General features: G+C 33.9%; 1 protein-coding gene across 1 annotated transcript in view; it reads left to right on the top strand.

Annotated features, from left to right (window-relative positions):
- The window catches only part of hcn4 (hyperpolarization activated cyclic nucleotide-gated potassium channel 4), a 94,861-nt gene that overhangs the window by 59,177 nt on the left and 19,937 nt on the right, over positions 1-15,747 (top strand). The window contains exons 5-6 of the mRNA XM_051134544.1: positions 11,268-11,414; positions 11,557-11,797. Coding sequence (XP_050990501.1) covers positions 11,268-11,414; positions 11,557-11,797 — 388 coding nt within the window. The remainder of the gene's footprint in view (positions 1-11,267; positions 11,415-11,556; positions 11,798-15,747) is intronic.

The following is a 15,747-nucleotide window of genomic DNA, read 5'->3' as shown; positions in this document are numbered from 1 at the left end:
ATGGAACATCATCACTGCTGAGATGAATCAAAGTGAAGCTCTGATGTATTCACACCCTCACACACACCTCTCAAACCTCTTACTTTCACATCTGAACACAGACTCGCTCACACCCTCCTTCACTTCGGCATGTGTCTCTGCTGACCTGTAATATGAACGTGTGAGGTCGGGAATCCACTGTCCGATTTCCCTGCTGGAATCATCTCGCCGTCTGCCTGTCTCCGTCCATATGTGCCGAGAAGAGAATTGCACGCTCTAGAGGCGTCACGTAAGGAAGTGTTTGTATGTGTGGCGTAATCCTGTTCGCCAGGCCGGCGTAAGAGCATTACGGAGCAGTCATGACATGTTTGATAATTGCTCGAGTTAATGAGAATTAATTCTATGGCATCTAATCTAGTTGAGTCACACATGCTCATGCGTGTGGAGGCTAGGATTAGCAAACGCTTCATACGTTATCATCTCAAATCAAAGACTGCTCACCTTCAGATGGCGTGGGAGAGAAGAGATACTGAAACCTTATAACAGAGAGTACGTTTGGAGAAAATACTTCCGAACTCTTCTGAAACTACTCGTTGGAAAAATGGAGTCAGCTACACTTCAAGCTACTTACATTTGAAAAATTAACTGATTTATTTAATATGAGATTACAGTGTCAGTTTAAAAAAAACAGCAATATTTATGTGGTATAAAACATGAGGGTGACAGTATTAAACAAAAAGCACCATCATTTATATAACTAAATTAAAAATGATTCCAGTTAAATGTTTGGACAAATAAATTTTATTAAGTAAATTTGAGTTTGCTTGTGTAAAACTTACCACTATGATTATAAAGTGTTGTGGGTTGTTGCCAGGGTGTTGCTAGGTGTTCTGAGTATTTGTTAGTATGTTACTATGTGGTTGCTAGGGAGTTCTGAGTGGCAATGTGTTGCTGTGGAGGTTGCTAGGGTGTTTCATATGTTAGTGTGTTGCTATGGTATTGCTTGGTGTTGCTAGGGTGTTTTGGCTGTGTTAGTATGTTGCTATGGTGTTGCTAGGTTGTTTTGTATAGTTGGTATGTTGCTATGGTGTTGCTAGAGTGTTATGAGCGGTTCTTGGTATGTTGCTATGGTGTTGCTAGGGTGTTTTGAATGTGTCCGTATGTTGCTACAGTGTTTCTATGGTGTTTTTATAGTTAGTATGTTTCTAGCATGTTTTGTATATGTTAGTATGTTGCTATGCTGTTGCTTGGGTGTTCTGAGCAGCTGTTAGTATGTTGCTGGGGTGTTTTAAATGTGGCAGTATGTTGCTATGGTGTTGCTAGGGTGTTTTGTATAGTTAGTATGTTGCTACAGTGTTGCTAGAGTGCTTTGGATGTGTTAGTATGTTGCTATGGTGTTGCTATAGTCTTTTTAATAGTTAGTATGTTTCTATGGTGTTGCTAGAGTGTTCTGAACGGTTGTTAGTATGTTGCTAGGGAGTTTTGAATGTGTTACTATGTTGCTATGGTGTTGCTAGGGTGTTCTGAGTGGTTCTTAGTATGTTGCTATGCAATTAGGTGCTCTGAGCGGTGCTAAAGGCTTTTTGCTTATAGTGTGTTGTCTTCAATATCTATATTTTTTACTTTTGTATTTTTTTTTAATATTTGTGTTTAATATGTATAGAATGTTTATATTTTAATATTTGTTCCTTTTCTTATAAATTTGGTATATTTTTATATTTTATTGTTTATGTTTATATTATATATATATTTTATATTTAGATTTCCATTCACTTTTATACATTTATGTTTTATAATTTAAATAATTATAATTTATAATTTATATTACGTTTTTTTCCTTTCTTTTCTATATTTTATTATTTATATTTAATGTTCATATTTTATTAACTTTTTGGTATTTTATTTTATTTCAGTTAACGCTTATGAAAGTATTTTTAATGGTTTTAGTTTCGTTTTAGTTAAACAATAGTAACCCCGTAAAACACCTTTGAAGAAGCGCTGCATCTGCCACAGATCTATTCCTAATGATGTCATTACCGCATCTGCAAGCGGCAAAGATCCTCATGAAGTTCTTCCAAGAGAGCCCACGCATGGCTTAACATGAAAGCGCGCGAGTGCGGTAAAGCAGCAGCAGGGGTCTTCGGAGAGCAGGGGGAGTGATTTCAGAGGAGGAAAGTCGAGTTCGGCAGCAGAATAAATGAGATTAGTGCCATCGGGTTGACTGGGGATAAAATAAACTCTGAAAACTGCCAGGGCCAGTTTGAGGACCAGCATCTCTGCTTCCTGCTGTTACAGGAAGTTACGAAAGGGCTTTTCTAGTGCTGAGACTTTCTCGAGTTGGACTTGACATGGGCGTCAGAACGTCAGGTCTGCAGAATATAATCAGCTTTAAAGTTTTCATTTATCAGCCCCCAAGGAAATGCACGTAATTGGCAAGTGTTAATTAAAGATTCGGAGGGAATGATGGGCAGGGATGCTCACGCCGTTTGGGGCCGACATGTCAAAACACGCTGCTTATGAGCGCACACACGCCAGAGGAGCTCTTTCATGGGGATTTCATCAAACCGGTCAAAAGAAAGCACAAAGAAGTCTGCGATTCAAACCTGAAAAATGAAAAACAACATTAGCATGTAGATGAAGACAAGATTCTGTGTCTGGAGAACATGAGCCGCAGGTTTCGTTCGTGGAGCTTCACTAGTCAGTAAAGCTCTCAAGACTTCTTTAAGTTTATGTAAATGATTCCATTCAACTTTTCACTCTAACTGTTAAGACAGTTTCTCAGCTGTTTTACGAGCTGCCGGATCATTTTCAATGGAGAGGGCACTGAAAGCGGCGGTTCATGCACAAAATTCACTGCAACTTCATCATTACTGCTAGCAGCACACATGCTGCACAAGATAAACTGATTTTATGCTAGTAATATAATAATGTATTGGAAAAAATAAGTATTCATTTACAAAAATGCTAAATAAACCAGAACATAAAATCCACACTTCATAGCTTTTTCATGCACTGGTCAATTTTAGTCTTTCGGAATGTGTTGTTTCAGACTGGTGGAAAGAAAACATCCAAAATACACTTTGAAATGTTTATTTTATTGCGTTTTTATGTTGCTGTGGTTGTTAGTATGTTGCTATGGTGTTGCTAGGGAGTTCTGAGCAGATGTTAGTATGTTGCTGTGGTGTTTATAGGTTGTCTGGATATGTTGTCTGTATAGTAAGTATGTTGATATGGTGTTGCTAGGGTGTTTTGTATAGTTAGTATGTTGCTATGGTGTTGCTAGGGAGTTCTAGAGGGTTGTAAGTATGTTGCGGTGGTGTTTATAGGTTGTCTGGATATGTTAGTATGTTTCTATGGTGTTGCTAGGGTGTTTTGTATAGTTAGTATGTTGCTATGGTGTTGCTAGGGTGTTTTGGGTGTGTTAGTATGTTGCCATGGTGTTGCTAGGGTGTGTTGGATGTGTTAGTATGTTGCCATGGTGTTGCTAGGGTGTTTTGTATAGTTAGTATGTTGCTATGGTGTTGCTAGGGAGTTCTAGGGGGTTGTAAGTATGTTGCGGTGGTGTTTATAGGTTGTCCTGATATGTTAGTATGTTGCTGTGGTGTTGCTAGGGTGTTTTGTACAATTAGTATGTTGTTATGGTGTTGCTAGGGTGTTTTGGGTGTGTTAGTATGTTGCCATGGTGTTGCTAGGGTGTGTTGGATGTGTTAGTATGTTGCCATGGTGTTGCTAGGGTGTTTTGTATAGTTAGTATGTTGCTGTGGCGTTGCTAGGGTGTTTGGATGTGATAGCATGTTGCCATGGTGTTGCTAGGGTGTTTTGTATAGTTAGTATGTTGCTATGTTGTTGCTAGGGTGTTTTGGATGTGATAGCATGTTGCCATGGTGTTGCTAGGGTGTTTTGTATAGTTAGTTTGTTGCTATGGTGTTGCTAGGGAGTTCTGGACAGTTGTAAGTATGTTGCTATGCAGTTGGCTCAGTGTTTCAACACAAATTCTGCTGATGAACTTAAAGGCTTCTATTGGATCATTAAGGTTAAACATCATATTATGTTAAGCTTTATTTTACATCCTAATATATTTTATATTTATATTATATTTTTATACATTATTATTTATATTCACTTTAAACATACTTGTTATATTTTTTCAGTTAACATTTATTTAAATGTTTTTAGTCGTTTTAGTTTTAGGTTCATTTTAGTCAAATGATAGTAACCCTGTAAAATATGTATTAAATACGTTTTGAAATGTTTATTTTATTGCATTTTATATGTGTGCATTTGTAGATTTCAATTATGATGTATTTGGAGACTTTAGCAACACTTACACCAAACTTAACAGTGTTATTTCTAGCATTTCTCTGATTTTATGCAACATTTTATTCATAAAAATGAGTGAAAATGTAACTTTCTGTCTGTTAAATGCATTTTCTAGTTTATGAAGTGATAAAAACATAAACCCAAAAGCCTTAACTTTAAAATGTTCACAAAATCAAACAAGACTTAAAAACTTAAATTAAACTAAAAACAGACAATATGAAAAAACAAACTCATCTCAGTAATACTTAAATAGCACTGTTTTATCATAAGATGTTATTTAAGCTTGGTTAATTGTCATTTAGCAGCAGAAGTTTCTGGTTTGTGGGTCACTGCAACCTTTATGAGACCTTTGTGAATCCTGCTTCCAGCCTACGGCTTTATTCTGCATTCTAAATGCCTCATAATAATGAAACACACGATTTGATCTTGTTTGAGACAGAACTCGCTAAATAAAAAGCTCCAGCGAGGTATCTGTGGGTGTGGGAACTACTTTTCATTCTCTTCCTTCTGGAAAGCACAGCAGGAGAAGCGTTCAGCGGCAGCTTACCTGGAACAGACGAGTCTTTTGAAGAGAGACGCAGATCTTGCGCTGCGCTTTCATGCGCGATGGACTCTATAGAGAGCAGTCACAGCCTGTCATGCAAATTCATCAATTCCCCTTCATCCCGTTCACACGGTAACCTGTCGTAGCCATGGATACCGCTGGAGGATGCTAGAATGGCCTGTTTATGAAGGCAGCATCAAAACACACGCTTTTTTGATTTATATCAGGGATAAAATAAAAGTTTGTTTTTGTTTATTCTGGACTTAGTATGAATAATTCAATGAATTTTTTTTTTATTTCACATTGAAATGTTGCAAGAGTAATTCAGTTTCACATTTTATATTATTATTATTATTATTATTATTGATGGTTGTTATTAATATTTTTTTGAAAAATCAAAGTAGGCACACCACAGCTCCAGAATTAAAAAAAATATTCATTTATGTTCTCACCACATGGTGATGTTTTGTTTTTCTAAAATAATAATACAAATTGTAATAATGATACATATTTCTACTGTAATATTTTTCTGTAAAATAAAAAGTTAGTATTTAAAGAAAACAGTCATTATAATAATTATAATAATTTTGCAGGGTTTGAAAAATAAAATGAAATAAAATAAAATGAAATACAATAAAATAAAATAATCAAATAAAATAAAATAAAAATTTATGGCAGTCTTAATTTCTTCTTTTTTAGATGTTAAGCCAACTTAAATAATAATAATAGTTATAATAATATATATATTTCTATTTTAATATTTTACTGTTTAAATTAAATTAAATTAAAAATATATTCACTCTAATATTATAAATAAAATATTATGAGTAATACTTATTTAGTTTCATATTTTTATATTATTATTATTATTCATGGTTATTTTTCTTAAATACTTTTTCATTTGTATTTTTATTAGCAGTGAATAAGTACAGTGAAATATTACAATTTAATAGTAATAATGATAAAAACAAGAAATATTACTATTAAAATATTAAATAATAATTATAATTGTTGTTGTTGTTGTCAATGTTATAGTTACTCAGATTTATAAACATGTTTAAATATATATATAAAATATTAAATAAAAAAATTATATAAAAATATAAAAATTGAATTATAAAAATGTAATTTATTATTATTTATATTTATTTATACATTTTTTATTTTATTTTATTTTTCCCTTGTGTATTTTTTCTCTTTTTTTTTTTGTATATTTTTTGTTTGTGGTTGAAAATATGTTCTATCAAGGGGATAAAACAAGAATTGAGCTTATTTTTATATTATTTATTTTCTCAGCACGTGTTTCTGGACTTAAGAATGATTCATCAGTGCATGCAGGTTATTTCAAAGAAAAACAAACATTTTTAAGGATCTAAAGAAGTTTCTGTGCTGGATTTATTGTGTTCCATTTAAATATCTTGGCCTTATAAACCGTTTTCTAAAATTAGCAGCGTTCTGTGAAGACGTGTTGTGGTCTGCAGTGTTTTTGCTCTTCAATGCGAGTGCAAATGTTCAAGGCCGCGATTAGCCCAGGATTTGGCTGAAATGGCTCGTGTGGAGGGAGAAAGAGAGAGGCAGAAGGCAAAATAAATGTTTAGAAATTATAATTAAGCGGCTGACATCTCTTTTGGGACATAAATTATTCATGTTTATTTGGAAAGAGAATTTGCATGTAGAGGCAGAACGGACGCGGTGCCTGCGTGTGTTCAGAGTCTCAGTCTCTCACAGGAGCCGCAGTGATGACAGATGATGTTTGGATGTTCGACTTTTACCTGAATGCTGCTTGTGACGGCAATACGTCATTCAGGCTTGTGTGTGTAAAATCAACCTGTTTTATGTCATTGTTGGTGCTTATGTAATCTACATCACTTCCAGAATCTGAAATACACTTCCTGTGGACTTTGAGTATGTGACGGGCGGTGAAATCAGTCTGGCGCGTCTGAACCGGATCAGCAGATGTTCTGTCAGGTGCAGAAATAGATCTGGTGTCACATCAGAGAAACGAGAACCGTCGTGAGTGAATCTGCTTCATGATTTCATGATAAATCCAGCAACCTCATCTCTTTATTCTGTGAAAGACTGCACCATTCATTGACATTGTCTAAAATCATGATATGGAATTGCGTGTTTGTCATATCACCAAGGCTGACCACAAAACCAGTCATAAGGGTCAATTTTTGCAATTAAGATTTATGGTTTATTTTTTTGGCCGAGATACAACTATTTGAAAATCTGGAATCTGAGGATGCAAAAAAAAATCAAAATATTGAGAAAATCACCTTTAAAGTTGTGCAAATGAAGTTCTTAGCAGTGCACATTACTAATCAAAAAATAAGTTTTTATATGTTTACGGTAGGAAATGTACAAAATATCTTTTATTTTATTTTATTTTATTTTAATTATTTTATTATAAATAATTTATTTTAAAATAAATTATTATTATTATTATTATTATTATTATTATTATTATTATTATTTAGTGCTCTCAAATCAATTAATCCTGATTAATCACATCCAAAATACTTATTATGTATATATATAAATACACACACATACACTTTATATTTGGAAAATATTTAGATGTATTTACATGTATTTTTATTCTTATTCATATTGTATATAAATATATTTGATATATAAATAACTATTTTTTCTTAAATATATCTATGCTTGTGAGTATGTGCTTTGTATGCGATTAATCGCAATTAATCGATTTGACAGCACTATTATTATGATTATTATTATTGCTGTTTTTTAAATAGTATTTTTTATTTTACAGTAAATATTATAATAGAAATATTTATTATTATTATTATTATTATTATTATTATTATTATTATTATTTAGTGCTCTCAAATAATTAATCGTGATTAATCGCATACAATAAATATATCTATGCTTGTGAGTAATCGATTTGCCAGCACTATTATTATGATTATTATTATTATTATTATATATTATTATTAATACTATTTTTTATTTTATGGTAAATATTATAATAGAAATATTTATTATTATTATTATTATTATTATTATTATTAATGACAATAAAAAATAATTTTACTTTCATACTAGTCACATAGTAATTGTTCAGCCTTACAAATTATGAAATTATTATTATTACAATTATTTAGTAATATGATTACTACATTTTTCTTATTTTTTCTTAAATACTCTGTTTTTATTTTACAGTACAGTGTTAGAATATTAATATTGCTTTATATTGTTTAATATTATTATTTTTATTTATTCATTATAATAATCACTATGAAGTAATAATTTGTCAATATTTTTGTAGTGCTGTCCAATGATTAATCACGATTAATATATATGTATGATGTATATGTATATAATATGATTAGTATATATATATATATATGTATATATACACCCATGCATGTATATATTTAAGAAATATGCTTATATATCCAATATATGTCCAAATTGTGCAGCCCTACAAACAAGAACAGCTTTTTAAATTGCAAGTGCCGTTTTTTCCGAAAAAGTTGATTTCCTTCCTCAGATGGTGCAGCCCTACTGTTATGTGTGTCTGTGGCAGAAAACATGTTCTCAGTGTCATATCATGACACATACGGAGCTCCTCTGAAGCCACAGAAGTGAGTGTGTGTGTGTGCTGAATATGATGGGTGGACAGCGCCTGATTAAAAGTCAGCACACACTTGCAGAGGTCAGCGTGTGTGTGTGGTTTGTAGGTGAGGCGTCACAGTCGACGGAACGGCTTCATTGGGATGCGCACATGAACAGGGAAAGGCTGGTGTGTTTTTCATTCAGGAGGAGAGCGAGAGCTCTTCACTGAGTATGAATCAGTAAGTTTCTACTGCAGGATCAAAGCAGTGAGAGTTCATTCAGCCTCATGTTGTTCCAAACACATGCTGGGATTTACATCCATGAAAACTACTTTTGAAGAATTTTCTGTACTTTCTTGTCGCTCAAACAGCAGATAAAAATGTATGCATTCAATGCATGTAAGGCATCTGCCAAATGCATTAAAGGAAATGTGTTTTTTGGATGAACTATTCTTTTAAAAGAAAGAGAGAGAAAATAATATAGAGGCCATGTGATCATTTGTTGAGAGCAAAACTCAGATTTAGCTGGCAGAGGAGCTTGTATCACTTGTTGCTTCAAGTCTGTAATCATTATATCAGCTTTATATAAACTCTACAACAGCAAAACAGTAACTCTGTCAAGTGTGAGTGTGTGTGTTTTCTCTCAGGCAGCGCCACAGGCAGTTCATCATGGGGCCGATGCTCACCGTCTCATTAGACTCATCTCTCTGTCTCTCTCTGTGTGTCTTTATAGTGTCATTCAGAGGATATTAGCGTCTGCTGTGTTTTACGGCAGCAGCTGACAGAGTGGAATACGAGTTTGAAAACTCACCTTCATACAGTATCAGTGCAGTATACGGTCACAATGCATTCATTACATCACGAATAGAACACAATTAGAGTGGAATAGAAATGTGACGTATCCTTGTGTGCTCTCTGTGTTGGATTAGAGCTGTGCATATTAAACTGATGGATAATGTGTGTGAGGTGCTAATTGTAATTCAACTGGAGTGTGTGTGTGTGTGCGTGTGTGTGCATGTGTGTGAAGGTCAGTGAAGATCTCAGCGCTGTTGCTCTGTATTCTACAAACCTTTGATCTTCTGCTCCGTCCTGTCAGAACCATCCTGACGACATGCAGAACACACACACACTCACGTACCTCTCTCACTGCATCTCACACACACTCAGTGGCAGGTTTTTCTGACTGTAGTAACTTTAATGTGGCTGATGTCATCGATGACAGCCAATTAATTTTCTGATTAAAAAAAAATAATAATCTAAATGTAAAGAAATGCTTTAAAATTTCAAATTGACATATTTGCATATTTAATAGGTCATTTATGCAAGCATGTTTTAAAATGTAGTTAAATGTAATAAAATACTAATTGAATGAATCACAAATCATTTAAAATGTGACATTTACATTACAGGTTTTTACATATGCTTTGAATCTGCAAAAAAGTTATTATCATTTTAACACAATAAAAGGAATCATATAAATTGCATGTGTTTTTTATTTAATTAGTGCTGCCCTGAATAAGCTATTTTACATAACAGATGTTCACATATAGTCCACAAGTTTAAACACACAAATTGGTAGAAAAATAATATAATATAATATAATATACTCTTAGTATTTTTAAAATGTAGTATTTTGAAATGCTTTAATGCATGTTTTAAAATGTACTTAAATGTAATAAAATAATTAAATGTAATAAATAATTTAATTATTATATCATAATAAATTTAACATTACAGATGTTTATATATAATCCATAAATCAAAATTATATCTGAAATGATAAAAAAAATATAAAATATCATATAAATAATCGTATAAAGCATTTTAAGTGAAACATTTGTTTTTATTATAATATAATATAATAGTGTTAGCATTTTAAAAATATGTTAATGCTTTAATGCATGTTTTAAAATGTAGTTAAATGTAATAAAATAATTAAATGTAATAATTAATAATTTAATGAATCATAAATCATTTAAAATGCAACATTTAACATTGCAGATGTTTATATATAATCCAGAAGTCAAAATTGTATCTGAAATGCTAAAAAAATATGTCGTATAAAGCATCTTAAATGAATTTGTTTTATTTTTATAATATAATAATAGAATAGAATAGAATAAATAGTCAGTATTTTTTAATTTTGTAATGCTTTAATGCATGTTTTAAAATGTAGTTAAATGTAATAAAATAATGAAATGTAATAAATAATGTAATGAATATATCATAATAAATCTTTTAAAATGCAACATTTAACATAACAGATATTTATATATAATCCACAAGTCAACGTTATATCTGAAATGCTAAATATATATATAAAATATATCATATAAAGCATTTTAAATGCAACAGTTGTTTATTTTTATAATGTTATGTAATATAATATAATAGTCTTAGTGTTTTTTTAAATGTTGTAATGCTTTAATGTACATTTTAAAATGTAGTTAAATATAATAAAATAATTAAATGTAATAAATAACATAACAGATGTATACAGTATATATAATCCACAAGTCAAAATTATATCTGAAATGATAAAATATATATATAAAATATATCATATAAAACATCTTAAATGAAACATTTGTTTATTTTATAATATAATATAATATAATATATAAATCTATTTATGCATAAATGAAATAAACTGTCAGTTAGCACAGTCTAGGGAGAAAAACGTATTAAATGTGCCTTAAAATTACTGATTCTCACAGTGTTGCTTAATTTTACACCAACAAGAAATCATCATATTTCTATTTAATGTGTTAAAAACTGACTGCCCTCTTCACAGTTCACAATAATGACTGTCTGTCTGTCTGTCTTTGTGTCTGCAGTACAAGCAGGTGGAGCAGTACATGTCCTTCCATAAGCTGCCAGCGGACATGAGACAGCGGATCCACGATTACTACGAGCACAGATACCAGGGGAAGATGTTTGATGAAGAGAGCATTCTGGGAGAACTAAATGAGCCTCTAAGAGAGGTGAGAACAAACAGATGCCTTTTCTGAAAACCCGTATGCATGAATGCTGCATCCCACAATGCAGTGCACTCACGTTCAACTTTCTTTTCCATTGTGGCTTTTCCATTTCTTTTCCAATTCATGTTTGCTTTTCGCGTCACAGGAGATCATAAACTTCAACTGTCGGAAACTGGTTGCGTCTATGCCGCTGTTCGCCAACGCGGATCCGAATTTTGTGACGTCGATGCTCACCAAACTCCGCTTCGAGGTCTTCCAACCTGGAGATTACATCATACGAGAAGGAACCATCGGAAAGAAGATGTACTTCATCCAGCACGGCGTGGTGAGCGTCCTCACCAAAGGAAACAAGGAGACCAAGCTGTCGGACGGGTCCTACTTTGGAGGTACAAATGAATCACAATTGTGGAAATACAAAAGTGGATCATGCACCCTCACACACACACTGGAGCTCAGCCATTTCTCCAGCTTTAATATTTATAATGATGGATTAGCCAAAACAAAAGCTTTTTGCCTCTAAGCTTTTGGGACAGTCACAGAACCGCGGGATCGCAGCCGTTAAGTGCCCTATTTCTGGGCTGTTAACGCAGATGCAGAGCAGGTGATGTTTGGGTCGCTTCCGGTTTAGTTTTTTGGGCCCCTGACACAGATTTTCAAACTTTCTATCCTTCAGATTTTATCATTCAGAACAGAGAGGTCTGAGGATGAAATAACAATTCTGACGACTGCGGCTCGCTGATCTGTGATTGACAAAGACACGCTTGTGAGCACACGAGTTTAGATTTTATGAATAAATAAAGAATAAAGACTGCACATTTTATGTCCCAACTGCACTGATGGCTTTGACATTGTTTACTTTCAGATAGAGAGAGTGTTTTGAATAAATGAGGTTAAATGAGTTAGAAAAGTGCCTTTGTAGACACATACATACACTACCTTTCAAAAGATTAGGGTCATTAAAGAAATTCATACTTTTATACATCAAGGATACATTCAATTGATCAAAAGTGACAGTAAAGACATTTATAATGTTACAAAATATTTCTTTTTCAAAGAAATGCTATTCTTTTGAACTTTTTGTTCATCAAAGAATCCTTAAAAATAAAATGTATCACAGTTTTCATAAAAAAAAATACTGGGCAGCACAACTGTTTTCAACATTAATAATGTTTCTTGAGCAGCAAATCAGCATATTAGAATGATTTCTAAAGAATCATGTGACACTGAAAACTGGAGTAATGATGCTAAAAATTCAGATTTGATCACAGGAATAAATTACATTTTCACAGATATTCACATAGAAGATGGATAGTTTAAATTGGAATAATATTTCATATTTTTACTGTATTTTTGATCAAGTAAATGCAGGAAATCAGCATATTAGAATGATTTCTGAAGGATCATGTGGCATTGAAGGCTGGAATAATGATGCTGAAAATTCAGCTTTGATCACAGAAATAAATTACATTTTAACAGATATTCACATGGAAAGTAGCTGTTTTAAATTACAATAATATTTCACAATATTGCTGTTTTTACTGTATTTGTAATCAAATAAATGCAGCTTTGGTGAGCAAACCAATTTTATAGGTAACATTTTAAAATAAGGTCATGTTTAATAAAGTTAACAAATATACAATTATTCATTGTTCATGTTGGTTCACAGTGCTTTAACTAATGTTAACAGATACAACTTTTATAAATGTGATAAAATATATTAATACAAGGAAAATTAAGATGCATGAATGTTGGTTCATATAGTTTATTATAAATTATGTTACTTTTATTAATTATAATTTTATAATATAATAATATTATATTATAATAATAATAACATAATATAATAATAATTAATAATATAATATAATAATAATTATATTAATAATAATATAATATAATGATAGTAATCATAAATATATACAGTATATATATATTGAAGCCTTGAGACTGTAAGTGTTGTGGCATTCAGTGTTGTCATGATGTAATTTTCCTGTTGCTCCAGAGTCATTAGTCACATGACGTTATCTCAGGTGATTTGTTGGTAATTTGGTATAGGCAGTGTGAAAGAGGTCAAAGGTCAGGACTGCAACTCTCGACACTCTTTCATTTGCTTCATTTCATTGGGTGGTTTCTGTTTAAATAATAAGGCATTTAGCCTTATGTGACCCACCGACCATCACTAATTACATCTAGTGTACGCCACGTGACCTTTGACCTCATCCCTCGGGAACTCTGATGGAAGTAATGGTAAGATAACACGCAATCCATGTCTACCACAATGCCTGCACTAATCTGCATTTCACATACACGCCCCTGACCATCTCCAGTCTTCAAGTCCTAGCACCAGTGCATGCTGGGAAAGAAACAGAAAGCCGTGGAGAATTTGTTTTTAAGCAGAGTTATTCGCTCATGAAATTAATTTATGTAACGGCTCCTCAGGGGGATGTGAGATTTTACTGTCCTGGTGTCTGGTATTTGTTACTTGTGTGACGCTGACTTTGGCCAAAGCAAGCAGAGATTTGGACAGGCTTCACATGGAGAGCTCAAACTGCTGTCTAGATAGGCAGCTCAGTAGGGTTGGAACAGTCTCTGTGTTTTTTACTTAAATAAGGGAGTAAGAAACGTGCATGAGCTCGACTTTAAACAGCACACATGAAAACACATGAATGCCCTTATGATTCCTGTGATTGTGTCAGCCATCAATGATTTAAATGCAGGGGCTGATGATAATTATGGACACGCTGCTCATACCAGGTCATGTGACTCGCTCCCCATAATGAGGTCGCATGCTTGAGCTTGACTTAATGAGGAGGGATGAATATGAAAGAAGACATTGATGAGCCCAATAGCAGCCAGGACTATCTATTTGTTTATTTATTTATTTATTTATTTTGAAGATAATGTGAGGAGTGTTGTTTATCAGTGCTAGAGTTTTGATATGTGGTTGTTAGGGTGTTCTTAATTACTAGAGGGTTTCTGGGGTGTTCTGAGTGGTTTCTAGGGTGTTTTGGATGGTTGCTAGGTGGTTTCTAGGGTGTTCTGGCTGGTTTCTAGGGTGTCTCAGGTGTTAGTGGTTTCTAGGGTGTTCTTAGTGGTTGCTAGGGTATTCTGGGTGGTTGTTAGGTGGTTTTAGGGCGTTTCGGGTGGTTGCTAGTTGTTGTTTTTATGTGTTTGTGTGTGTGTTCAGGGTGGTTGCTAGGTGTTTTCTTGTGGTGTCCTGGCTGGTTGTTAGGGTGTTTCAGATAGTTGGTGATTTCTAGGGTGTTCTGAGTGGTTTCTAGGGTGTTTTGGATGGTTGCTAGGGTGTTTCAGGTGTTACGTGGTTTCTAGGGTGTTCTGAGTGTTGGCTAAGGTGTTCTGGATGGTTGTTAGGTGTTTATTAGGGTGTTCTGGGTGGTTGCTAGGTGTTTTTGTGGTGTCCTGGCTGGTTGTTAGGCTGTTTCAGATGGTAGGTGGTTTCTAGGGTGTTCTGATTGGTTGTTACGGTGTTCTAGATGGTTGCTAGGTTGTTTCTAGGGTGTTCTGACTGATTCCTAAGATATTCTGGATGGTTGCTAGGTGGTTTAAGGGTGTTGTGAGTGGTTGCTATGGATGCCTGGCTGGTTGTCAGGGTGTTTCAGATGGTAGATGGTTTCTGTGTTGTTCTAAGTGGTTGCTAGGTAGTTTCTATAGTGTTGTGCATGGCTCCTAGGGTGTTTTGGATGGTCAGTGGTTTCTAGGCTGTTCTGAGTGGTTAGTAGGATGTTCTGGATGGTTGCTAGGTGGTTTAAGGGTGTTGTGAGTGGTCGCTGTGGTGTTTTGATTGGTTGCTAGGTGGTATTTAGGGTGTTCTGGCTGGTTGTTAGGATGTCTTGGGTGGTAGGTGGTTTCTAGGGTGTTCTGAGTGGTTGCTAGGTGATTTCTAGGGTGTTGTGCATGGTTGCAAGAGAGTTTTGGATGGTTGCTAGGTGGTTTATAGGGTGTTCTGGCTGGTTGTTAGAGTGATTTGATGTTAAGTGGTTTCTACAGTGTTCTGTGTGGTTGCTAATTGTTCTAGAATTTTGTACATGGTTCCTAAGGTGTTTTGGATGGTTGGTGGTTTCTAGGGTGTTCTGAGTGTTGGCCAAGGTGTTCTGGCTTGTTTTAGGATGTTTTCGATGGTAGGTGGTTTCTTGGGTGTTCTGAGTGGTTGGTAGGTGATTTCTAGGGTGTTGTGCATGGTTGCAAGAGAGTTTTGGACGGTTGCTAGGTGGTTTATAGGGTGTTCTGGCTGGTTGTTAGGGTGATTTGATGTTAAGTGGTTTCTACAGTGTTCTGTTTGGTTGCTAGGTGTTCTAGAATGTTGTACATGGTTCCT

Source organism: Labeo rohita, chromosome 18 (genome assembly GCF_022985175.1).
Source record: "Labeo rohita strain BAU-BD-2019 chromosome 18, IGBB_LRoh.1.0, whole genome shotgun sequence".
Lineage (NCBI taxonomy): Eukaryota > Metazoa > Chordata > Actinopteri > Cypriniformes > Cyprinidae > Labeo > Labeo rohita.
This window is presented reverse-complemented; position numbering and strand designations above follow the sequence as displayed.